At 37.2% G+C, this 25,868-nt stretch overlaps 2 protein-coding genes across 3 annotated transcripts; both read left to right on the forward strand.

Annotated features, from left to right (window-relative positions):
• Nucleotides 1-6,852: 6,852 nt before the first annotated feature.
• Nucleotides 6,853-14,560, forward strand: LOC121414288 (tubulin alpha-1A chain-like). Its single transcript, XM_041607415.1, has 3 exons — nucleotides 6,853-6,956; nucleotides 10,564-10,786; nucleotides 12,433-14,560. Exons 1-3 carry the CDS (start codon nucleotides 6,954-6,956, stop codon nucleotides 13,560-13,562), a joined length of 1,356 nt encoding a protein of 451 aa, XP_041463349.1. The 5' UTR covers nucleotides 6,853-6,953; the 3' UTR covers nucleotides 13,563-14,560.
• A 1,465-nt stretch (nucleotides 14,561-16,025) lies between these two features.
• Nucleotides 16,026-23,799, forward strand: LOC121414286 (tubulin alpha-1 chain-like). 2 transcript variants are annotated; one of them, XM_041607412.1, is made up of 3 exons: nucleotides 16,026-16,124; nucleotides 21,782-22,004; nucleotides 22,358-23,799. In XM_041607412.1, exons 1-3 carry the CDS (start codon nucleotides 16,122-16,124, stop codon nucleotides 23,491-23,493), a joined length of 1,362 nt encoding a protein of 453 aa, XP_041463346.1. In that variant the 5' UTR covers nucleotides 16,026-16,121; the 3' UTR covers nucleotides 23,494-23,799. The 2 variants fall into 2 exon arrangements, with proteins under 2 accessions (XP_041463346.1, XP_041463347.1); XM_041607413.1 differs by lacking the exon at nucleotides 16,026-16,124 and adding an exon at nucleotides 21,530-21,636.
• The last annotated feature ends 2,069 nt before the right edge of the window (nucleotides 23,800-25,868 follow it).

A 25,868-nucleotide genomic window follows, 5' to 3' on the forward strand; every position in this document is an offset into this window, starting at 1 on the left:
AATGTACACTCTAAAAAATGAAGTGCTAATTCAGCTCTTAAAGAGCGTGTATAGTGACTGCACTTCGGAGTGCTGATTTGTCTAGTTCAAATTTGAACTAGACAAAGCAGCACTCCGAAGTGCAATCACTAAACACGCTCTTTAAGAGCTAAATTAGCACTTCATTTTTTAGAGTGGATATGATCGAACGACAGTTTCACTTGGTTTAACTTTTACAATCAAGTAGACCTAAAACCTGTCAATCATGTAAAGGGAACCTGAAAACCGGATACAGAGTTAAAAAGATAGATAATACAAACAAATCAGAGAGAAGATCAAAAAACTATTTTACATGATATAGAAAATAAGACCTGGATGAGAGTTGTAGAGGCTGCCAGGGTTTCGAAAAGGCTAACCATAACCCACAGGTCTTCCTCCCCAATCTTCCCCCAACTCCATCCAAGTCAGCATCTGGACAAGGATCTCCATCCAGGATAATACAATTTAAGAAAATTTGACAATTTTTATTTTGTTTTCATATTACTATAAATAATTGTGAGTATTATGACGTTATTGTTGTACAATATCGTGATGTTTAAGTTAATTTCAATATTTCTATGTAGATTCTGTTCTACGCAACTGAAAAAAAAAACATCCGACAATTTATAACGTTTGTGTGGCAACAAGCATTTTTAGAAGACAAACAGTGGCATATTCTATTACGGGGGTTCTCAAACTTTATCCTTGAAGTGCCAGATGAGACTCCAAGTAAACCTGAAAGGGCCAGGGTGAAGTGGATACTTAGAAAAAAATGTGCTTGAAGCGCAAAGACCCTTGCGGTCGGGGTCCTAGATGCTCTCTTGTGCAATCTGGCGCTTATTTTGGGAGCATTTATTCCAACATTAACAAATTTCATAACAGTTTCATATGGAACGCAGACAAAATTAAAAAAGATTTCAAAATACAGCGAGAGTCAATATTAATGATAACAAAATTGTAGTACTTCGTTACATGGAATCTAAATTGCGGAGACAAATAATGTCTTGAAGTATCAATAGTTTTTTGGAATCAAAGTAGAATGAATAATAGAGCATGTCTGTTGTAGACTCTAACAAGGATGTCAGTCTCCTAGTCACTTTCAATATGGGAAACGTGACAGTCTGTCAGCAACAAGTTGCTTGAACCTTGGCACAAAAGGTGTAATTGCCAAATGTTTACTGGTCAAGCAGCCCCCCTCCCCACTTTTTTTTTCCAAAACCATGTACAAAAACGTAAAATGACCATATGATTGTGATTTTTTGCATGGCCAGCCGCCTCCCCCCCCCCCCCCCCACTTTGGAAACCGTTCCGAGGTCCCTGTCAAGGTACCTCGGTATGAGTTATTTCTTTAAAATGTTCATTGTGGAAAATGCACTTTCGCACCTCTATGTGAATTTAAATCCAAACATGGTGAGAACAGCGCTGGTCATCTAATAAGAAAGTATAGATCGTACAGACAGAAAAGACTCCACTAAACTTTGTTTAAAAGTCAAATTAATTTGACTGCCAATATACTTTCATTACAATTAGGTCTACATGGATACACAATGTAATCGTATTGAGCTATGTTTCATATTGTGACTTAAGTGATTTTAAAAAAAAACCCAAGCAGAGTCTCGCGGGTCGGATTGAGAAGCTCCACTGGCCGGATCCGGGCCGCGGGCCGTAGTTTGAGAACCCCTGTTCTCATGTGTATAGTATCAATGCAAAGTAGTATTTGTACGGGGGAATTGGAAGACGTTTTGTAAGGATTTAAATTACACAGTAGTGGCTTATATTTATATCCGGATTATACAAACAAAAACAGTATTGTGCTTTAAACACTTGCCAAAGGAAGCGATTGTCGACTCTTTTAGAATGAGAACAAAAATATTGAAAACAAGCGATCAAAAATGTATTATTATTTTGTTGAATACAACCGACATAGGTTGTTGAACAGATGAATTTGTATAAATTGATTTTTATTTGTAGAAAATAAATAAAAGCTTTTTTATGATTTTATGCCAATGGATTTTAAAGCTGTATATTTGTGTGTGATCTATATTATTAAGTGTCCTTTCCCCAATCCGTTGATCCACATAGGTGTATGAGACCTGCATAAACCCATTCCACCCTGCTGTACTCATAGAGGAGGGCAAGGGGGGGGGGGTAATTCCAGTAAAGCAATACCCAAGATACATGATATAGCCTACTTGATATAGACCCAAAACAATGTATTCTTGTATTATGTATTAAACTTTGCCATCAAAATTATTGGAAAACGAGCCATTTTCCCTGAGGAAAATTCATCAAAGAATTTGTTTGTTAATGTTTTAATCATGCCACTTAATTTTTTCCGGAGATCCCCCAATGTGCCATGGCAAAAGTGTCATATGGTTAATCGTAATTGAATATGTATTTTAATAGAAACCTGTATGAATTAGTGCGTCTTATACCGTAACAAGAAATACGATTCATAGGAACAGGAATCAGGGGAGGGAATCATCCAGTTCAGATAAGCTGATCAAGCGTCCCGGATAGGTCTTAAAACTGTTCTCCCTTTCAATAACAGTAAGTCCAGATGAACAGATTCATTTTCTCTTCGTAATTCATCAATAATATACACGCATTTATTTCAATGTTACCAAAAGTAACGTAACGTCAGTTTGAAATCCCATGTTATTTTTATTTTTAAAAAGGCAGCATTAACTATATTTCACACGCACAAAGTCACATTCGTTTTCCAATAATCTGACAGTTTCAGTCATGTGATTAGCATTCAGCTGTACTTTTAAAATCTACACAACATGAAACGGTGTTTTGGCGACAAAGTCATTCCATTAAAAGTCAAAGCGATAGGTGCTAAGATGATCGATATCTATCCTGTACCATCGTCTGTATCGAACTACATGTTGACAAATCATTGATCAATGTTGAGGGGTATTAAAATACGCGTATGATTCACAATGATGGATAATATTCGCCAGATAAATCGATTTTCTTTTTAGTAGATACACAACGAAACAGAATACAAAGATAAATGAATTCATAATCCTTTCACTCAGTATGTGTCGAGATGTGACTGTATTTTACCAAAATGGTCGAATCGAGATCGCAATGCTTTCAAGTGATACCTGAATGCAACATTTATTTTGGTATGTTGTTATAAATACTATCAATATCCCCCCCCCAACATTTCCATTTTTCATGTTGTCCGGTCTATTTATATACATGTCAGCCTATCATGGTTATCAACATCGAGGTTCGATTGTATTGGTGATGGGGAGGGGTAATTTGGTTTGATTTCATTAAAATTTGATATTCGACTTCTTCATTCAGCACTATGCTATATACATATATTTTTATTTCATAACAAATAAGAATGTAAGATTACATTTGTACGTAATTAAATATCCAAACATAGGTTATCTGTTGAAACATAGTTTATTGCCAGATGCAAATGTTTAATAATCCCAGACCGTTTCTTAAGTTTTGATATCCCACTCATTCTATACAGACTCTTGATGTATGTAATCCAAAATAATGTAACATCAGTTACATATTCGATTGGTAAGGAGTCGGTTTCGTTGGAACGAGGATAATTGAACGTTCAAAAGGCCGATTTTGCTCATAACCCCCTCTTTTTACCTCGGTTTCGTGGGTCACCGATACTGTTTCTCTCTTATTCCCACCGTATAATGACCCTCGCTATTTTTATTTGTATGTAGAAAAATGTTTTTATTTGTATGTAGAAAAATATGTCTGGACAAACTAATGCCTTGCGCAATTGCGCTGACCTGTGTATTCTGAAAGTGCAACTTTGCAAACTCTACACACATGCACAAAATGGAAATAAAAGGAAAGGTTATATAACATAATGAAACAAAGCCTTTGCTGCGGAAAAGCGCTGACTGCAGATATTTTTATAATTTAGTATCCACTTTTATTTCCATTCTTTTGTCAGAGATGAAGTGAGGCCGGAAAGCATCCCTGTTACCTACAGGTGTTCTCTATTCCTGAAATGAATCTGGTTGCACCAACATGTGCTTACTCTCCTATCAAACAAATAGATCATAAATTCACAGTTGACACGTTTATATGACACATCGGCACATGTTGCCATGGAAACTATTTGCAGCTTCCATTTTGGTTTAGCGCTCCGAGGATGAAGAGTATAGTCTTCCTAGCAGGCCGTATATAGTCGTTTCTTGTCTAAGGTAAAGATACATTCACACAAACATGACAAAGGGACATAGACATAAACTATTTCGAGATTCCGCGGATGTCTGTCAGTTGGGGCCACACTCTATCTGCAGGCAACCACACACCATACGACTGGTCTGCGACCAGATTTTAGAATAAAACGTAGTAGAATTTGTTGCAGTATTGAAACATGGAACATCTTACTGTGTAATGTTCTAAATGATCTGTGACTATACTATCATTAGAATAAAAGAGAATTGAATATCTAGTCGAAATAATGACTTAGCAGTTATGTAATTGCCTACAAATCGAAATCAAACATCGGGCTCCAAAATAAAGGCTTACAATCATCCATTTTATATTAGTATTTTTGCATTTAATCTGAACCTGAAATAAAAAAATGAATTTTATCAGATTGTGGACTAATCCAAAGGTGTGCGATCATATGATCTATTAGCCACATCTCACCATATTCCGGGTCATATTGGCCCTCTGTGTGAGTCACATCTGACCTTATTGGCTTATGATGACCCTTTCTGTGAGTTACATCTGACCTTATTCCGGGTATGTTGGCCCTCTCTGTGAGTCATATCTGACTATATTCTGGGTCATGTTTGCCCTCTCTGTAGGTCATATCTGACCATATTCCGGGTCATGTTGGCCCTCTCTTTGAGTCATATCTGACCTTATTCTGGTTCATGATGGCCCTCTCTGTGAGTCACATCTGACCTTATTCCGGCTTATGATGACTCTCTTTGTGAGTCAAATCTGACCTTATTCTGAGTCACGTTGGCCCTCTCTGTGAGTCATATCTGACCTTATTCGGAGTCAGGACGACCCTCTCTGTGAGTCACATCTGACCTTATTCTGGGTCATGTTGACCCTCTCTGTGAATCAGATCTGACCTTATTTCGGGTCATGTTGACCCTCTCTATGATCACATCTGACCTTATTCCGGGTCATGTTGACCCTCTCTGTGAATCACATCTGACCTTATTCCGGGTCATTTTGACCCTCTGTGAGTCATATCTGATCTTATTCTCAATCTATGCTCGAATAAAATTCGAAAACAGTAATCCAAATACGGAAAATAGTTCATTCGTATATTATTAATTCATTACTGGCTTCTAGTAAAATATGTACTATTTATTCTCCAAGAAGCCAAAGAATGAAATAATAATAAGGACAATAATAATAATATATTTCATTAGGCGCATCAGATTACGTAATCCGAGTTTAGCAATTGCCATGATATCATTTCTTTTTAGGTAGAAAAAATAAAAATAAAATTCGGTTTCATTTCCAACAGAACAGAAATAAATTCATACATTCAAAATTGCAGTCATGAGTATGATAACGAGAAGAAAAAAAAAATTGAGTGGGGCGCGTATTTATGTTATGTAATCTCTCTATGTTGTCTGGATATATATGTATTGTATTATTCATATATGTCATTCATGCATATTTAGTAAGTATGCAGGACCGTGTATATGTCAGATCTTTTTTCAAAAATCTTTCTATATTAGGCCTATATTTTTGCCACCCCGATACCAAGATACCCACCCGGACACGTTTAAAGTATGACCTAGACATGAACCAATCAGCCAATAGGCACTCGCAAAATATGGTCATAGAAAAGGCGAAATAAGCATGACGTCACCCTAAAACGACCAACTATTAATGATTAACTCATTCGGGAGTTATATAATCTATAAAACTGATATCAGTATATACCGTGGTAAGGTGTGTCACTTCGTAAAACAAATATACACATTCCATTGTTGAATTCAAAGTTTATGCGACCGTTACTAGGAGAAGTCTTTAGTTTAAGACCTTGCTATATCGAGAAGGGACATTTTCAAAAAAGTTATTTTGGTCTTGTATGTCCATGTTCATATAATATACGTTCGCATTATGAGCCAAACATTTTGAGGGGACGCAAAAAGGCGCATACAGCAAAATTTCTTTAAAAAGCCGGTCGAAAACGAGCGAGCGCAAGGCAATTTTAACCTCTTTAGAACAGCATCTACTTTTTATTGTAGCTGACTTTATATTTCACTTTTTCCATTTCATTTTTTTGCTTTTGCACTTCTTGTTTTTATTTTACTTCTTCATAAACCTGCTGTGGGTCCAGGGCACCAAAACCCAAATCTATACGCCAGCGTATCCATGGTAACTTAACCAAACTGTATTTTCCTGTTAAAATTTTCCTTTTGTTAAAAATGAAACAAACGAAATGAAATAAAAGCAACTTGTTACTTTGATAATAATACGGCTCAATATAAAGTCATGAGAACAGATCTTGAAAAAAAATCAAGCTTGTTTGTTTATATAATTGAACGAGTATATCGTTTGTAGTAACTCCAATATTTTTCTATTAAATTCGCTCCTATTTTCTGCATCCTATTAAAAAAAAAACAAATTTGATAAAACTATCAGAGTAAAGTATACCAAGGATTTTTTATGTCATATTGTCTAACATAGCTCATCTTAAATCTAAATGCGTAATCAATCCCTTCGAGAAAAATGGAAAAATCAGAAAAGGGAGAATATGTTATATTTCGTAGCCTATTTCGTATTAACGGGGTCTAGAAATGACAACTAGTAAATGTCAACGTCAGATCTTTCGCGCCAGGTTTGTAATGTGTCGTATTTAAAGGTTGGTTCGTGGCAAACGATCATCATTCGATATCACAGTCGTCTGCTTGTTACATCGTAAAGCACAGCAGTCTAACCTCCACCCAAAACTAATCATGGTGAGTTAGTTTTAAATATTTCTTTTAGTAGTGTTAGTATTTTAAATTGTGATTCGACACCAAGGCAGGTTTTAAGATTTTAAATCATTTAACTTGCCATCGCCTATTCTTAATTTACTCTGTTCTGTGGTATATCCCAGCAGTTGCTAACCTTACTGTAGACTCAGTAACAATTTATTTTAAGAATGCATTCTAACTGACTCTTGTATCATTATAAATCTCATTATGTTATTGATAAGAATGAATCTAGCTTATCATGAATCAAAGCTTTTTATACATGCTTTTCGGAAGTTCTCTCTATACATATTCAATTCCTTGACTATACGCCGTATTTTAACAATACCCGATGCTTATCTTAATCATGATTTGCATCCTGAAATCCACTTCCATAACGAATGATTTCTTCTATTTTTTGCGCGCCATTTTTACCCCCGTTCTCATTGGAGGTACATATCTGTTAAGATATTTCAATGGTTATAAACGAGGTTGGCAGCTTAGCAACTGTGTCCACAATCCAACCGTCAGAAGACCAAAGTCCAAAGACTATTTTGAGCAGTATCGTGATAACCAAGACATACCAATGCCAGTGTAGTTTTACATCATACAGATTGTGTGTCGTACAGTTATTAATCTAGCGATCATCTATAATAGAGGACTATTTGTATTTCCCATTGGTATATTAAAGATCTTGTACATTCCAGAAGAATGTTGATTTGAATAAAAAGACAAAAACAAACAAGCATTTATCGCTGAAAATTTCATCGAAATCGGATGTAAATTATGAACGTTATGACATTTTCAATTTTCGCTTATTTTGCTCAAAACTGTGATATGCACAATATGAAGGCTCGTGTCCTTCACTCACTATTTCTGTTGTTTTTTTATTGTTTGAATTATTTTTTTTTTTACATATTTTAAAATAAGGACCAAATTGAATGAACCATTAAACAATGCTAATTCCACATGTCCAGGGAGCGAAAGTGAATAAAGGATCATGCGTGGAGAGTGGATATATATATATATATGTTTTTGCGTGGGAAAATGTCAAAGGTATTTATAACATGGTCTCTGTGTGGTATGATTCGCTGGAAATCTTGTGATAGCCCCAAGACTAAAGATCAAATAACTAGATACGCCTGCCTGCTGTGTGTATACCACAGATGTCAAGTATCAAAATATGAATATATTCCCAAAGCGTCGTGCAGCTAGCTCCCCATTTTCAGTAATATCTGATTTAAATCCAAGTTCACAGAGAAATCGTGCTTTGTTACAAGGTTAGTAGAGCATCGGTCTCCTATTAAGCATCTTTTCGATAAACGTATACATGGTTGTAACGCGTAAATCTATAACAGTAATAACGGTTAGTCGAATTTCAAGTAAACAATGAAGAGCACAGCTCTATGATCCAATCAAAGAATAAAACTCCGAAAGATGTCACCTAGCTTCAGCAATTCGGTAATATTTACGTGATTGAAAAACAATAAATGATAAGATCACTCAGCATTGAGATGGAGGCTGTTTTTTAATGGTTGCATTGGGTTACTTCGCATTGCAGAATTGTAGATTTTGACTAAATCAGTTCCTCTTTATCAGTTCATGTGAATACGATAGAATGGTTTCTATTTCCCTCTTTCGTGCAATCATCACATTTTCAGATAATTTAATTTTTCAATGAACGTAAATGAGATAGATTGACATTAAACCGTATTTTGAGTCGAGGATCAAGTAATTGATATACATGTATAAATCTACTTTTTTTAAATTCAATCAAATGTGAATTCTTTGACGAATAGTACCAGGTTAAATCATTCAATAAGCCATAAAAAATGAAAAAAAAAACTTAGGAGTTTAATTCGATTAATTTTTGTATAATTTACGAATGGTAGAGTGTAAAGTCATGTATTAAAAAAACATTTGCAGTATTGTCCTAGTGTAAAACTGCTTCTGGAAAATATCGTGTTTTTTTTTAAAAAAAAGATGTAAATTTTCTTTCATATTGATGTAGTTATTACGAAAATCGATGTACTTCATTGTTTACACTTATTATATGGCATTTTGTAGGTTGATAAAATATATATGACCAACTATGAATGGCGTCAAATCCCCCAAGCGATCCACATTTACAAAACGAGAATCTCCTTCAGTTCCATTTGATATAGCAAAAACGAAATATGATACAAGTAATTAAGGACACGAAAACAAATTCGATCATTCTGTCAGCTCATAAACAAAGAGGCGATCAAATAAACTTTTTTTGTAACTCAAGATTGTTATTCATATGGAGTCATCGTCTGCAAATATTTGTAATTAAGTCCACGGTAGAATACTGATTGAGGTCAGAAAAACAGCTAATATTTCGAAGATGGTCTTATATGTCGAAGATAGTAGTATGGTAGTAAAAAAATGAGCTGGTTTGTCACGTTATAGGGCGTTGAAATCATAGCCGTCGATCCCCGATGGGGGACGTGCCCCCCCCCCTCTTGATTTTCAAAGCTTGATTTGGTTTACCACTTTCAAAGCATACGCGACATATTTTGAAACATGAATTCATTTTATATTCATATAAATTCATTTATGACGCGTTCCCGGCAATCACCGCCCTGAGATCAACAAGAAGTTATGCTTCGTAATTATTTTGATCCCCCCCAACGAAATTGCTGCAACTGGTTGAAATGATGTATGTACAACGCCACCGTGGGCATATACCCCTCTCCCTTAAAAAAAAACACCGGGTCAGAGTGATAAGAACCAGTAGGCTTCTAATTATGGGCTCTCACAATTTAGTGTTTACCGACGGACGCATGTCAATATTTTCTTCATCAACCCCCTTTCCCTTGATATAAAAAATGCAGTGTTCCAATTCAAGAATTTGAAAAAGGTGAACAAGAATTAATTTTCTGATCAAAGAAAATAATCATAACGTGGTGTTAACAGATGGCTATTGTAGAAAGAAATTCAATTAGAAGTAACATGTCTTGTCACATGTATGTCGGCATATAATTATGTCGTCTGAAAGGTTTAGGAGAGCGTTTCATGAAATGACATGCCGGCTGTTTTATGTGACAGTTACCATAGTAACATTGCTTCTTAGCCAATCAAATCGAGGAAAGATTTCGATGATGATCTTCTATCTATATTTATGAAATTGGAAATTAGAAATGTACTTCCATTTGTTTAAATAATTACAATAGAATATCCGTTGATTTAACATCAATCATACCTCCAATCAAAAGAATTTTAGATAAAATTCCGATGAGTTTATGAATTGGCAATTTTGATTTTCTTCGACGGAACATGCTTTATACCAAAGGTTTTCCATAACACCACAAATTACATGTTCATAATATTTTAATTTAACCAAATATGTGTACATAGCAAAAATATCATTTGCATTCATATCAATAAATAAATTTGCAAGCGATCAACCGATTTCAACATATCAAATCGCTTTAGACTCTCCATGACAAGAAGGGGATCACCATTGGTGGTAAGGAGTGGTGGGGGGTAGTTTTTATTACCAATAATTGCATCTTTTTTAAACACGCCCTTATTATATACTTATCATACTAATGATTTTTCACTGATTCATCTCTCTCTTTCCTTGTAGCGTGAATGTATCTCAGTTCACATCGGCCAAGCCGGAGTCCAGATCGGTAATGCCTGCTGGGAGTTATACTGTCTTGAGCATGGCATCCAGCCTGATGGTCAGATGCCCTCAGACAAGACCATTGGAGGTGGTGATGACTCCTTCAACACCTTCTTCAGTGAGACTGGAGCTGGCAAGCACGTGCCCCGTGCCGTCTTCGTCGATCTCGAGCCAACCGTAGTCGGTAAGCAAAATCGATCATTTTGTCAGAGTGGTAGCCTACGTCATTTCAATCCCAAATGAATCCTAATGTTATTTTCTGTCGAGGCTAATAAGCTGTCTTTCCATGCATCTTTATTTCTTTTCTCACACATTCTGGCACCAATAACGCCAACGCCTTTCAAATTATTCCAGTGTAGGAAAACACAGAACCATTGAACAATTTAATACCTTGCTCAATGGCGTAGATGGCGTGGGCGGGGATTGAATCCCGGACTTGCGTGTGTCTCGTTAGGTATGTCCATTAAGCCACGGCACCTCCGATCTTCGACCGTTACGGATTTACAGAAATTGATAAAGTCCAATTTCGGATACTCATGCACGTCTAGCCATTCTTTTTGTTTTCTCTACTTATAATCGTGAACATTATATTTTTGGAACCTTTTCAGTCCCATTATGGTCTTAGTATCATATCATGTCCATAACGTCTTTAAATACATCTGTTAAAATCATAATCCCCCGTTTGTTCTTGAGACTGCGTTGGGTGCATACTTGTAAATAAAATAAACAAGCCATTTAGAAAAAAAAGTATACATATGTTTGGGTCTTTGCAGACCCATAGAGAAATAGTATTACCACGGTGACCTCGGTTTGAAAATGAATTTTTGTTTATTCACATCATGGTCGAATAACATCTATTAGGTTTATAAGTGATCATTATTGTGCACTAATCACCATCTTGGGATTTTCACATTTATCATGTTTATAGTTGCAGCACCGATTCCTCACAACCCAATGGTTTCAATTAAAACACATTGCTCTTCCAACGCACGTCAATGTTAGACTTGACAGGATAACCTGGGGACTTCATGAAATGAAAGGACTGGTCGAATATTGTATTCGACAAAATAATGTGTCAAGTTCAAGTTCATTTATTTCTTTCCACAACCAAAATACAATGCATACATGTACGATATCAATAAGGTTAAAAGAAAAAAAAAACACAACAGGAATAAAAGCTTATGGACAATGAGCTAAAAAAAAGATATCGAAAATATGGGAAAGAGGTGGTCTGTATAGAAGCAACGCTTGTTAAGCACAGATCACCTTTGATACAACAACAAAATATGTATGATACAATATAATTAAACGTCTGCATTGAAAAAAAAAGCAGATAAGCAAAAAAAAAAGTATACATACATATAAATACAGTAATAACAAAAAAGAACAACTAACTAGAGTAGGGTAGAGGAAGGTAAGTACACAGCACGACAAAACAGGGGCGGGGGGTACTAATCCAGTTGTCTGTAGTAAGTATAAATGAATAAATAACAGATCTAGCATAAATACTTAAATATCGCTATGAGGATTTTTTTTAGACACTCAGAATCAAGAGTTGAAGAGGAGTTTAGGCCTACAGAGGTTATGTATATAAGTCTAAAATTATACATTATTTACATTACATATATAAATCCAAGAAAAGAAAAAAAAGAAAAAAAATAATCCATATACTTGTAGTAGGATATAGAAACAGAAGAAAAGGAAAATAATATAAATAATGTTTTATCTGACAGTAAAGAGAGTAATAACCAGACATGTACTTATCAGCTTATCGATTTCAAGGACTTGTCACACACAAGTGTTGATGAAATGTTTTTTTTATCATTGTAGATGAGGTCCGTACCGGAACTTACCGCCAGCTCTTTCATCCTGAGCAGCTGATCACCGGTAAGGAAGATGCTGCCAACAACTATGCCCGTGGCCACTACACGGTTGGAAAAGAAATCATCGATATTGTCCTCGACAGGATCAGGAAACTGGCTGATCAATGCACGGGTCTACAGGGTTTCCTTCTCTTTCACAGCTTCGGCGGTGGCACCGGGTCAGGGTTCTCTTCGCTGCTAATGGAGCGTCTCTCTGTCGACTATGGAAAGAAATCCAAGCTGGAGTTTGCCATTTACCCAGCTCCTCAGGTTTCAACCGCTGTTGTTGAACCCTACAACTCCATCTTGACTACCCACACTACCCTGGAACACTCCGACTGTGCTTTCATGGTCGACAACGAGGCTATCTACGATATCTGCCGTCGTAACCTTGACATCGAACGTCCCACTTACACCAACCTCAATCGCTTGATGGGCCAGATTGTCTCCTCCATCACTGCATCTCTGCGGTTCGATGGTGCCCTCAACGTTGATTTGACAGAGTTCCAGACCAATCTCGTACCCTACCCACGCATCCATTTCCCATTGGCGACCTATGCCCCAGTAATCTCTGCCGAGAAGGCTTACCATGAGCAGTTGACTGTTGCTGAGATCACCAATGCATGTTTCGAGCCCGCCAACCAGATGGTGAAGTGCGATCCCCGTCACGGCAAATACATGGCCTGCTGTCTCCTTTACCGTGGTGATGTCGTCCCCAAGGATGTCAACGCCGCAATCGCTACCATCAAGACCAAGCGTACCATTCAGTTCGTCGACTGGTGTCCAACTGGTTTCAAGGTCGGTATCAACTACCAGCCACCCACCGTCGTTCCAGGTGGTGATCTTGCCAAGGTCCAGCGTGCTGTCTGCATGTTGAGCAACACCACCGCTATCGCAGAGGCATGGGCTCGTCTCGACCACAAGTTCGATCTGATGTACGCCAAGCGTGCTTTCGTCCATTGGTACGTCGGAGAGGGTATGGAAGAAGGAGAATTCTCTGAGGCTCGCGAAGATTTGGCTGCTCTCGAGAAGGATTACGAAGAAGTCGGTGTCGACTCCGTCGATGAAGAGGGAGAAGAAGAAGGAGAGGAATACTAAAAGATTACCATTACGATGATCGTCTTTCGAATAGGAAAAAAAATCTCAAACGTTAATGGTCTGGTTCTCACCAATATTATCCATAATACTCAAAGCTAAAATGCAACTCAATTATTGCACACACTCGATGGAGACATATCGTCTGATTATCCCCAAAATGAAAGGTTGGAGGAGTGATAACCTCTTCCAAATGTTGCATAACGATAAATTCACCAATTCAATTGTTGAGTGGAACAATTTTAAGTGGTAAATGCAACATTTAGAAAAGGTCACTCCCCAAACCTTTCATTTTTTTTATTGAATATTTCATTTTTCTCGAGTGTACAGACAATCTTGCGTTTGTTTTTAAATCAAAGATACATTCGGCATTTGATATTGTTGAATTATTTACATTTACCTTCAAAAATAAGGATTATTATTTTACAATCAGAAAACCCATTACACGTTACCACGGCAGTTTCCCCTAAAACCTTACACCATCCGCACAATGTGGCGCAATGCACAAGCAAATAATCACGCACGTATATGTATCTGAAGGTGAAAACCACAGTCGATATGGGATACTAATCAGTTATTTCCAACCTTTTATCATGTTAATCTTCACTTAAACTGTTCACATCTTCACCAGGACACTTTTACACAAAGTCATGTAGGTGTAAACAGTTTGTGATTGGTTGATAGTCGGTGATTATTTGAATAATTATATGCAATTACAATGATCTTGATTCAGATCTTTTCCATTTTGCAATTGTTCGCAAACCAGTGCCAGAGGGTCAGTTCTTGGATCATTGCAATACAATTTAACATGTTTACAAAAGAGGTTCTTATTCATAATATTGTCACAGTTACACCAACAAGACCGTCTACAAACCGTTATTCGATTGGCATAATAATCGGTCGGTTTGGAGTTAGTTTCGATGGTGTGACTGTTACATATAGCACATGGGGCATTCATCGTTTCGATAGAGCATGCACAATAAAGAATATTGTTTAAAATTAAAGAAAAAAAGAACCTGAGTACCGTTGTCGAGTTTTAAGTACTGTTATCGCAAGTCAATGTGGATGTGTTGGTGCCAATGATGAATTTTCCATTCGTTTAAATAAATATTGTTTTCTTCCATTTTCACAAACGAAATATCATTTTTCAACATAATTGTTTTTAAACATCATTTTCATTTATCCCACGAACATGTATATTTAAATAAATTATTCTGTCTGGTCAAAGGCAAGATTATAACATATCGCGGATCAAAACCCTGATCTTTCACTCCCTAAGCATGGCCTTAGAACCCGGTAAGGCGCCAGATTATTTGAGAGGGGACAAAATGACCTAACAAGTTACGCCATACATGTAGTTTATTCCCAGTTGCGTTATAGGGGTAATACATTGTACGTAGCCACACGACCAAAACCGCTTCTGTTATTCTCTTTCATTAAAAAAATTATATTGTCCCCACCCCTACTCTGATCTCTCGTGCAGAGTACCTGTGAAAATTGAAATTGTTATTCTATATTCGATGACCATGATGGCTTTGATTCATAAGAGCCAAAACAAACGAATGATAATCTAAGATAATAACCTGCAATAATTGCTCATCAACAAGTTTTTGTCATTGCAGAAGGCAACTTTCTTTCATAACAAAATTTAAATATACATTCGGAAATTCTTGAGTAAATGGAATAGCACACGAGGAAATAGAAAGAGAGGGAGAGAAAGGTAAAAGATAAATGAAAGGGAGAGAGAGGGAAATACAAATTGAGAGTCAGAAAGAAGGAAGATGCGAAGGAGAATAGCGGGAGAAATTAGAAATAATCAATTTCAACACCAGCATTAACCGCATAACATCTCTGAAAAGCATCAATCTGTACCTATTTGAATTTGACTTCACTCCGTTAATGCGAACATCCAATCCATGAAACAAACATATCTGTGTATTCTTTAATTATATGTTCACTATATATGATAATAATAATAATAGGTCCATTTATATAGCGCAGTTACTATGTGCATATACTCTACTGCACTTTGATAATAGGTATCATATTATTACCCCGGCTGTAGCTGAGCCGCCATATTAATAGGCGCTAAAGCGTTCAAGGAAAAATCCTACCGGGTACCCATTCACCTCACCTGGGTCGAGTGCAGCACAATGTGGATAAATTTTTTTGCTGAAGGAAATGATTAACACGTTGGCCTTGGAAATGATAATCAATTCAATCACACTTCGTATAACCCTGCACATCACGGTGCATTTCACAATACCACTTCATTTGATTATTGGTAGTGATGACAAAAAAATGAGAGCAAATTAGTTCCTTGTCGTCATAGCAGGTATTTCAATAGCAAAGCATGGTAATTAATGTACATATATGCTAATTATTTCGGGGAGATTTAATCGCGGAAGGTGATTGGACCATTACAGAGCATCGGGACATGTATCATGGGCGTGGCTTACGGGATAAAAACCAGCCTGGATACAAACCATCTCCATATCTGACTCAGACCGTCATCACTCACTGTGTTTCATCGCAAGACACGAGGATTGAAAATCAACTATCATGGTGAGTGGATTTGAAACTAGATTCCATGCATATATTTCTTGTGAGACTGTTTGATGTTTGTATACATTAGCTGTTACCTCAAATTAGCACTATTGAACAATTATGATTATACATGTATGCAATTATTTTGTATCATATATATGTCTTTCTCATGAAAATGAAATATAATTTGAATTTGAATATGTAGGTGGTTGGGATGTTCTATATTTATTTCAGAAGAAAAAGAATCTGTCAAACGTCTATAAGTTAAAAGATAATCTATTGCTAACACGTATACTGTAAAGGGTAATAAAGATAAATAGTGTCTGGTGGTGATTTGTACGTATAACCAACCAGAGGGCCGAGAAGGTCGTCTCAGAGGGACCTTGAGATGTAGTTTTAGGTTGATTCTGCTTCATCAATCAAACCTGCATTCCAATATCAATATGGTATAGGACAAATGTTTTTTTTTTGTTCCCTATCCCCCTTTCTCCCTCCCTCTCTTTCTCTTTCTTTCATCCATCTAGTTCCCCTTCTTTCCAATCCTGTATTAACTCCAGTCGCATCAGAAGCAATTCTGGATGAATGGGGGGGGGGGGGGGCAAAATCCCATAGACACCGTTGGGGGGATGGTGCTTGGCTTATTCATAATTTGTTCGATTACAACTAAAGCCGTACGCCGAGTTTTTCCAAGTTCTAGATTAGACGCGTAGTATCTTTTTGTTGAAGGTACTCAAAAATAGGGAGCGTCTGGGCTATCAAAAGGGCACTTTTACATTTCCATTAGTAACATTGAAGGATGTGGTGTTCAGCCCCACAGGCGCGTAGCCAGTGGGGGCGGTCGCCCCCCCCCAAAAAAAAAAAGTCCGGAAAAAAGAAGGGAAAAAGAGAGGAGAAAAGGAAAAGGGAAGGGAGGAAAGGGAAGAAAGGTAGCTTTGTGCTTTTTCCCCTTTTTATTCTTTTTTTTTCTCAAAAGAGAAACTCCTTCATTCTTGCTCTATATTCTTATATGAATTTTGCTTCCCCGCTGCGCGCGGTAAATTACAATTTTGAAGTTCTCCATTGTTTCACCCACCCTTTCTCTTACCCTATTTTTCCACCTCAGCTATATGTGTTTCTTGCCAATTAAAGTTCAAATGTATATAGGGCATGGATTTAGAGTAAGGTAATTAGGCCGAAGTATATGAAGTTATCCTTTTTTTATCGCGCAACTTCTGGTCGGCTCCGGGCGGGTAAAATCTTTATATCAGTTTCTGCCGTCACCTCCATAAAGTCAACTTCTCCCGCAGCTTTTCAGCTCATTAATAAACAACCATAATTTTGGGGGAAACAGGTTCCTAATTTAAAAAGAGGAAGGTATAAAATTCGTGTCGTATTGAATAAAAAAGTACAATATTTTTTTTATCAAATTCTATTAAATTTCATGTCATTTCCCTGCACATTCATCTCCTGTCCTGTTTTGCGCCCTCAGTTTGAAATTTTTAATGACACTTACGTGTCTTTGATTCAAAATGAAGCGCTTCATGATAAGTCAAAGAAATTAGGCATCCTTGTTAATATAATTTCAATAAATCAGAGAAGTTTCAACTTTTTGCGCACTATTTTCCTTGTAATGAAGTTAAATAATCTTAGAAAATCAATTGAATTAGAGCCGATGTGGTACAAGATACCTGCATCTTATGAAACGTCTGCCCTTTGAAATTTCAGAGTTTCATTGCTCTGCGCGGGAAGGAATATCTTCCTCCCGACAAATATATTTCTTTTCCTCTGTTTTGCGAATTAAAGATATGCACTGTCGCTAAAATCTTTGTAATCAAATCTGATCTTTCCAAGAGAATTATTCAATATATCTTTGAGAATACCCTTTTCTCGGGACCCTTTCCATGAAAAAAAAATTGATAAAACGCTTTAGCTTAATTCCGCCCCCTCCAAAATGAAACCCTGGCTACGCGGTTGCAGCCCCATTCCTCTCCTTTCGAACAAAAAAAAAACAACAGGTCTTATTTATTTACTAAATATCATGAAATATTGTAACATGTCTTTCAATGAAACTCATCTTCTCTATGCAGTTGGTGATGGCTTCATATTTTTATATTTTTTTATAATTTCATTTTCATAAGGACAACGGTAGGCCCATTTCCAGAAAGAGATTTAGTCGAAATTAAATCATGGTATCAATCCTCAATTGTTATCATGAGATGTGTTTCCCAAGTGTCAACAGAGTTGAGAAAAGTTGAGAAATGTCTTTAATCAAATGCATATTTCCAGATTACGAATCTCTAGTATTTAAATAGTTAAGAAATATAATTCACCTTAGGTTAACTGTTAATAATTTTAGATATTCGTAAATCTAATAACGACGTCTTTTAAAACCTCTTAAAGTTAATTAGTGGAAATACTTGAAAAGCTGTATTATTGACATTCTTTCCACTAAAATGAGGCATACTGAATACAAAAAAAAATGCTGCCCTATTGCCATCGCTATCCAATACAAAATTTACGAGTCATCTTTTAGAGAATAATTAGGAAAATGAGCGCTTCGATTAGTCATGAATGGTTGCCGTGGTAACGAGGCGTCTATTGAAATACAGGCAGATGGATGCACTGTGGTGGAAACAAAACCAGCGAGGACATTCTGAATAAATGCAAACAGCCGTTGCTAGGGGTTACGAGTATTTGTCTAAATGTATTACTCATCCACTGCAGTTCGGAACGGGCGAGTGCAAATTATTCCTTGATAGAGTCAGATATTTGTTGCTAGCAACAACGGAAACACAGCTTTGTTTGATGTAAAAGAACCGGCCTTGGTATAGTTTTTCATCCATCCAAATTAGTAGACTTGTTAAGAGGTTGAACGCTGCATTTTTGAGTACAAATGTCCCACTTGGCACAAATGTTCCTTGAGTCAAAAGAAAAAGATTCATCCAAAGAGACACGCTGTATCTATGCAAATAAGCAAGTAATTTGCATAAATTTGCATATTATGTCGATATAGTATAAACAAGTAATTCAGAATATATATTTCGCCAGAACTACCCTAAAATTGGAAATAAAGACTTAGGGTAAGACAGGGAAAAAAATTGTCATAAAATAATTGGGATATCCTTGTTTATTAAAACAAGCCCCCGCTTCCAAGTACCAGGGCCTCCTCTATATAATGTAGATGCTGCCTTTAATAAGTGCCCTTTTCCAGATGAGGGCTTCATTTAGACGATATTGTAAATATATATTGTCAAAACAAAATAAACGGTTGGGCAACTTCGACAGGCCACCGTCATGTACACGAACTTATTTTATGCGATATAAAACAATGCCTTCTATGTTATTTTTCAAGAGGAGAAAGTAAAGAGGCTTTACTGTGTGTAGTAGAAATGTATCTTTCTTCCGAATGGGCTCTGAAAATATTTAAATTTAACATAGAGTGAAAGCAATAACGGGGTTTGAGTATTATAGAGCTTACGTGTGGCTTCTTTTTTCAATGTACTACAGCTCTTCTACATGTCAAATGTAGAGTATTTTCTCCTCAATCTATTCCAAGATATCAATACAAACAAAAGTAATCTTTTAAGAGTTCTAAAGACAATAAACTATTTTTGAATACATAAAACCAAAAGGGAAAAGGGTATCCTAGGCATGCTTCTGTTGGGTTATAGCCTTTACTGTGCTTGAGCATTATTTCAAACTGCAGAACAATAATAATAATAATAATAATAATAGCATTAATATGATATTAATATAGATAAATATGAAATATAGATATAAAAGTTGCTTTATTATACCAAAAACGCAATTTGCCTTGCCGGTGGCTTTTAAACACGATATTTTTTTTTATTTAGTGTCGAAATACAGAGAGGGGATGGAGTAAATTCGGAGGGCTCCCGTGGACGTAGGCTTAAATAAACAAAAAAAAACCTATCTTCAGGAAACATGTTAACTGATGTCTCATACATCTGTCTTTTCCAAGTCGATAATACAAGTCAAACTGGTTTTGTAATGTAGCGGGAATGCCGCGGGGGAATGCAGTTTTGCCACTTCGGGGTCTCCAAAAGACATATATTTGAACAAAGTTAAAATATGGATTGAGGTGGGGTACATTCGTCATGATTCATGTGCCAGAGCTTCATTTAAGCAGTAACCTGCAAAGCAATGTCTCCTGTAAATTTTCAAAGAGAAACAAATTAGAAACAAATAAAACAAAATTAATAGTGTTTTACCGATACCGAAATGCATTTTGCCCGTATATAGCATAGATTACGGTGTGGCAGACACACCAACAAAAGCGATACGAGAAGCCGATGGAAGCTATTGTGTTGAGATTGTGTTATCTCGAATGACATACCATTGATCGCTTTATTGTCCGATTCGTGAGTGTGACTGTGACATAGAGGTTGTTTTGGTCTCGTTTTAGCGCAATATCACGTCATACATTTTGACATATTTGCCCTCTTTCTAAGAAAATTAAGACACTAATACTGTCATGAAGCATATCGATGTTTTCGCTAATATATTCTCTTTCATGTAGAATGTTGACATTTTGTATTAATTGCTGTTATTTGTAAAACAGTTCAGGATTCTTGAAAAAAATACTCTGTTTTAAATTATAATTAGCATAATTTATGTAAATTAGGTAATAATAAACAAGGATATCCCAATTTTTTAATGACAATTTTCTTCCCTGTCTTACCCTAAGTCTTTATTTCCAATTTTAGGGCAGTTCTGGTGAAATATATATTCTGAATTACTTGTTTTTACATATCGACATAATATGCAAATTTATGCAAATTACTTGCTTATTTGCATAGATACAGCGTGTCTCTTTGGATGAATTTTTTTCTTTTGACTCAAGGAACATTTGTGCCAAGTGGGACATTTGTACTCAAAAATGCAGCGTTCACCCCTTTTTTTGCAGTTAACAAGTCTACTAAATGCCATGGTCATTTCAAATGAATTAGGAAGCAGAAAGATTCGAGGAGGTATATACACTGTTAGAAAATTTATCCTTAAACTAAAGGAAGTTCCTGCAGCAGAGTCTCGAGAACACCTGTAATCTTACCAGATTGCGTAATCTTACAGGAAATTGGTATTTGGTGTGTGTAATCTTACAAATTTCCTTAAATAAAACACTCTTTTCCCCTTTTTCTAACATACCTGTTCTGTTAAATTGCAGAAAAATTCCTGTTTCACATGTTTCATGAATTTAAAGAATGATTCTGGTATTGCTTTCTGCAAAATCTTTTATTTTTCTGTAAAATCAGGGTTTTTTAACAGTGTATAAGCGTGAATGACTGGCGGCTGCTTGAGCCATGTCTAATTAATACATCCTAGCAGAAAATATTCGGTTTGGTTTCAGACCTAATGACACCTTTGTGCTTGATTTCAGGTGAATTTGTTCTCAGTTAGTGCATATTGCTAACTACATAAGTACGTCCCTGGTCGTTTTCACTTCATGTGTGACCATGGCCGTCCAACAACAAAGAACTTCATGATTTGACCCTTAACAAATTGTTCTTTTGAGCCGTTTTTCAAGCAACAGGTATATACTGGCCATGAAAGATTTTAGATTTCAAAGTAAGTTTCGGTTTAACCTTTAATAAATAAAAGAATGACAATTCTAAAGTGAGAAAAACCTCCAAAAATTAATCATCAGATTTTCGATTTCCCCCATTTTTGTTATCCAGCGTGAATGTATCTCTCTCCATGTTGGTCAAGCCGGAGTCCAGATCGGCAATGCCTGCTGGGAGTTGTACTGTCTTGAACATGGCATCCAGCCTGATGGCCAGATGCCCTCAGACAAGACCATTGGAGGTGGTGATGACTCCTTCAACACCTTCTTCAGTGAGACTGGAGCTGGAAAGCATGTTCCTCGTGCCGTCTTCGTCGACCTCGAACCCACCGTTGTTGGTAAGTGATAAGAAATGTTATTCTGTTTAATCCTTTTCTGTCTCCAAATATTGAAACACTGATTGGTAAAAATACACGAATGTATTTAGGTTAAAGGCCTACATGAACATGATAGGTGGTGCATTTATATGTTGAGATGTAAGGAAAATGTTTGATTTTTTTGTCAAAGTTAATATAAAATGATTACAGCACAATCTACACGCAGACACAGGAGTGTTAATGAAAACACACACACACATGCACATCCAAATAAAATAAACCTCAATCGATGTGCAGTAGATTTAAAACTAATTTAGATGATTAAAAATACAAGTGGATATTAACCCGTTTCTTATATTTATAATCCCCTTTAGATGAGGTTCGAACCGGCACTTACCGTCAACTCTTTCACCCAGAGCAGCTGATTACAGGCAAAGAAGATGCTGCCAACAACTACGCCCGAGGTCATTACACAGTCGGGAAAGAGTTGATCGATATAGTTCTGGACAGGATCAGGAAATTGGCTGACCAGTGCACAGGTCTTCAGGGATTCCTAATCTTTCACAGCTTTGGTGGAGGCACCGGCTCAGGATTCACATCACTTCTCCTAGAACGCCTCTCTGTTGACTACGGGAAGAAGTCGAAGCTCGAGTTCGCCATCTATCCTGCACCCCAGATCTCTACCGCTGTGGTAGAACCCTACAACTCGATCTTGACTACCCATACTACCCTGGAACACTCCGACTGTGCCTTCATGGTCGATAACGAGGCTATCTACGATATCTGTCGTCGTAACCTCGACATCGAAAGGCCGACCTACACCAACCTCAATCGTCTCATTGGGCAGATCGTATCGTCAATTACTGCCTCTCTGCGGTTTGATGGCGCCCTCAACGTTGATCTGACTGAATTCCAGACAAATCTGGTTCCTTATCCTCGTATTCATTTTCCTATGGCTACATATGCCCCAGTCATCTCTGCTGAGAAGGCTTACCACGAGTCCCTGTCCACTGCTGAGATCACCAATGCCTGCTTCGAGCCCGCCAACCAGATGGTAAAATGTGATCCCCGTCACGGCAAATACATGGCCTGCTGTCTCCTGTACCGTGGTGATGTCGTCCCCAAGGATGTCAACGCCGCAATCGCTACCCTCAAGACCAAGCGTACGATCCAGTTCGTCGACTGGTGTCCAACTGGTTTTAAGGTTGGGATAAACTATCAGCCACCAACCGTCGTTCCCGGTGGTGATCTCGCCAAGGTCCAACGTGCTGTCTGCATGTTGAGCAACACCACTGCCATCGCAGAGGCATGGGCTCGTCTCGACCACAAGTTCGATCTGATGTACGCCAAGCGTGCTTTCGTCCATTGGTACGTCGGAGAGGGTATGGAAGAAGGAGAATTCTCTGAGGCACGTGAAGATTTAGCTGCTCTCGAAAAGGACTACGAAGAGGTCGGTGTCGACTCCGCCAATGAAGAGGGAGAAGAAGGAGAGGAAGGAGATGAATACTAAGCTTTGATGTATGATTTGTCTTATCTTTAATATCGATTTTTATTCCTATCAAACAACTTCGTAATGATGGCATTTTACTTCTTGTTTTCTCCGTCCTGGCCTTTATTCTTAGGGTTTCTGTAAACGTAGTGCAAGACGCTATCTCTAGCAATACTGCATTATTGCGGCTGAATGTGACTGATTTCAAGACGACCGGTTGGGGCAGATCAAAGAGGTGGGGTGGGGCACTGAAAGTTGTTTCAATATGGAGAGAATTTGACAAGTAGAAGTTATAGTGGGTTCGAAATTACTGCCTAAAGATATGGTCTAACTGCCTAAAAAAAGATAATCTCAAGGGAAATATGAGCATGAAAGGGATCCTCATTTAAAAAAAAAGATTTGCTACCATAACTTCAAAAGGGGTACGAGGTACGGGGCACATTAAAATTGTTCCCTAAGGGTCCCGTTCAGCGGCTAGGGATATGTGAGGTTGTGTGAGTCGGCTGTTGTATGATTTGTGAGTGTATGTGCAATATTTTTTTATTTTTTAACACCTTTTCTGAACATGAGTGTTTCATAAAGTATCCTGTCTTTGATTTTCAGTGACAAATTTCTCCTTAGCCAATCAGGTGCAGGGATTTCAGTGGCTTTTAACAAATAATCAGTAAACTGTCACTATTTTGTTCATGAAATGTTCCTCTAATAATCTCTAAATCTGCTTTGGTAAGTTGTGATATATGACTTTTCATTTTCTAGTTGTAATACGAAACTCAAATACCACCCCTCTCCTCTCCCAAAACAAAGAAAGCACAATGAGCAAATATATAGTTCCTAATGTCAAAAGGAAATAAAATCATATTCTACAATCAATTAATTAAAACGACATTGTCAAAGTTATTTACTAGTAGATGAGTTTAGCCAAAGGAAAATGAAGAACAAATTCGAACCAGAGCATGGTGAAGAAAGCATACATATCGATAATGTCATATTTAATATAAAATTACCGTTCTAGATCAACATACAATACAATTGCTGAATTTGTTCAATAGGCTTGGCCCTATGATCAAGTCAGAAAGTGATATGAACAACATACAGTATATCTGATCATTTGTTGGCATCGGTCTTGTTAAATGAAATAACTACATGTATATAAAACATGTTAAATTGTCAAATCAAACTCGCCGAATATTTTCCTTACATTGCCTTTGTCAAAAATATATGAAATAAATTTGAGTCTTTTCAGTGTGACTTTATTTTTCAGATTATTTTGTCATGATTACAGTGAATTATGTTTTTTCTTTGGTCGTAAGGAGTGACTGATTATATGTATGTACCGTGTGGGAGTGGGAAGAGAGAGAGGGGGGGGGCAGAAGAAAACAAATGACGTGCAGGAGAGAGAGAGAGAGAGAGAGAAAGTCGTGAAGGTGACTGGCATAGAATTGGGAGATACATATATTTTGTTTCTGTGTGTGGTAAGTCCCGTAGGAACTCGGCAAGACAGCCTTTTGCTGGTAAACGCCAAGCTGGTGTGACCAATTACGTAGGAAACATTTTACTTCTCGGTAAATCAGTCATAGCGGGTGAAATTATAGACTACAGATATTACTCTTGGGCCTTTTCTTACCATAGTTGAGACAATGGCAGAGCGGGAATTCGAACTCACAACCTTATGAGTCCAATGCTTTAACCACGGGACCACACGACCCGTGTGGTCCAATGATCGAGAAACATGATGAAACAAGCATGACAAGAGAAGAGAGAGGGTTGGAGAATGAATTAAGGGCGTGAGGGATGGGAGGGGGACGGAGTAAAAGAGAGGGTGATAGAGAGAGAAAGAGAATTGTAACAAAGCTAAGTAAATGGGGGAAGAGGAGGGAGAAGAGAAAAGGCGCTATGAGAAAGCCACAGACATGAGAGTCGGGAGAGGGTAGGTATTAATAATGGAGTCTTGGTGGTGAGAGAGAGACAGACATTTTTTTGTGATGCAACGTCAAGTCCGGCCTTTTTTCCATTTCAATACAACAATGATATAAAAACTAATTGTTACACAGAAACAGGGGCGTCGATCGATTTTTCAGATTGGGGGGGGGGGGGCAAAATCATTATACTTCCAAAGGCGCTCGATCGTACAAAACACCCACCAACACACACACATATATATATATATATGTGTGCGTGTGTGTGTGTGTGTGTGTATGGTATATATATATATATGAATCATGAGACACAGACACGTATCACACCAACAAATTAATGCGAGCGCGAAGCGCGAGCTAATTTTTTTAGTATACTGACAGGAAAAGCGTGCCTGTTTAGGACTGTTTGTAGTAACTCATGAGGATACATAGGTACGAGTGCCGAGAGTGAGCTGAAATTTCTTTATATTATGACCTAAA

The sequence above is a fragment of the Lytechinus variegatus genome, chromosome 4, assembly GCF_018143015.1.
Source record: "Lytechinus variegatus isolate NC3 chromosome 4, Lvar_3.0, whole genome shotgun sequence".
In the NCBI taxonomy this organism is placed as follows: domain Eukaryota; kingdom Metazoa; phylum Echinodermata; class Echinoidea; order Temnopleuroida; family Toxopneustidae; genus Lytechinus; species Lytechinus variegatus.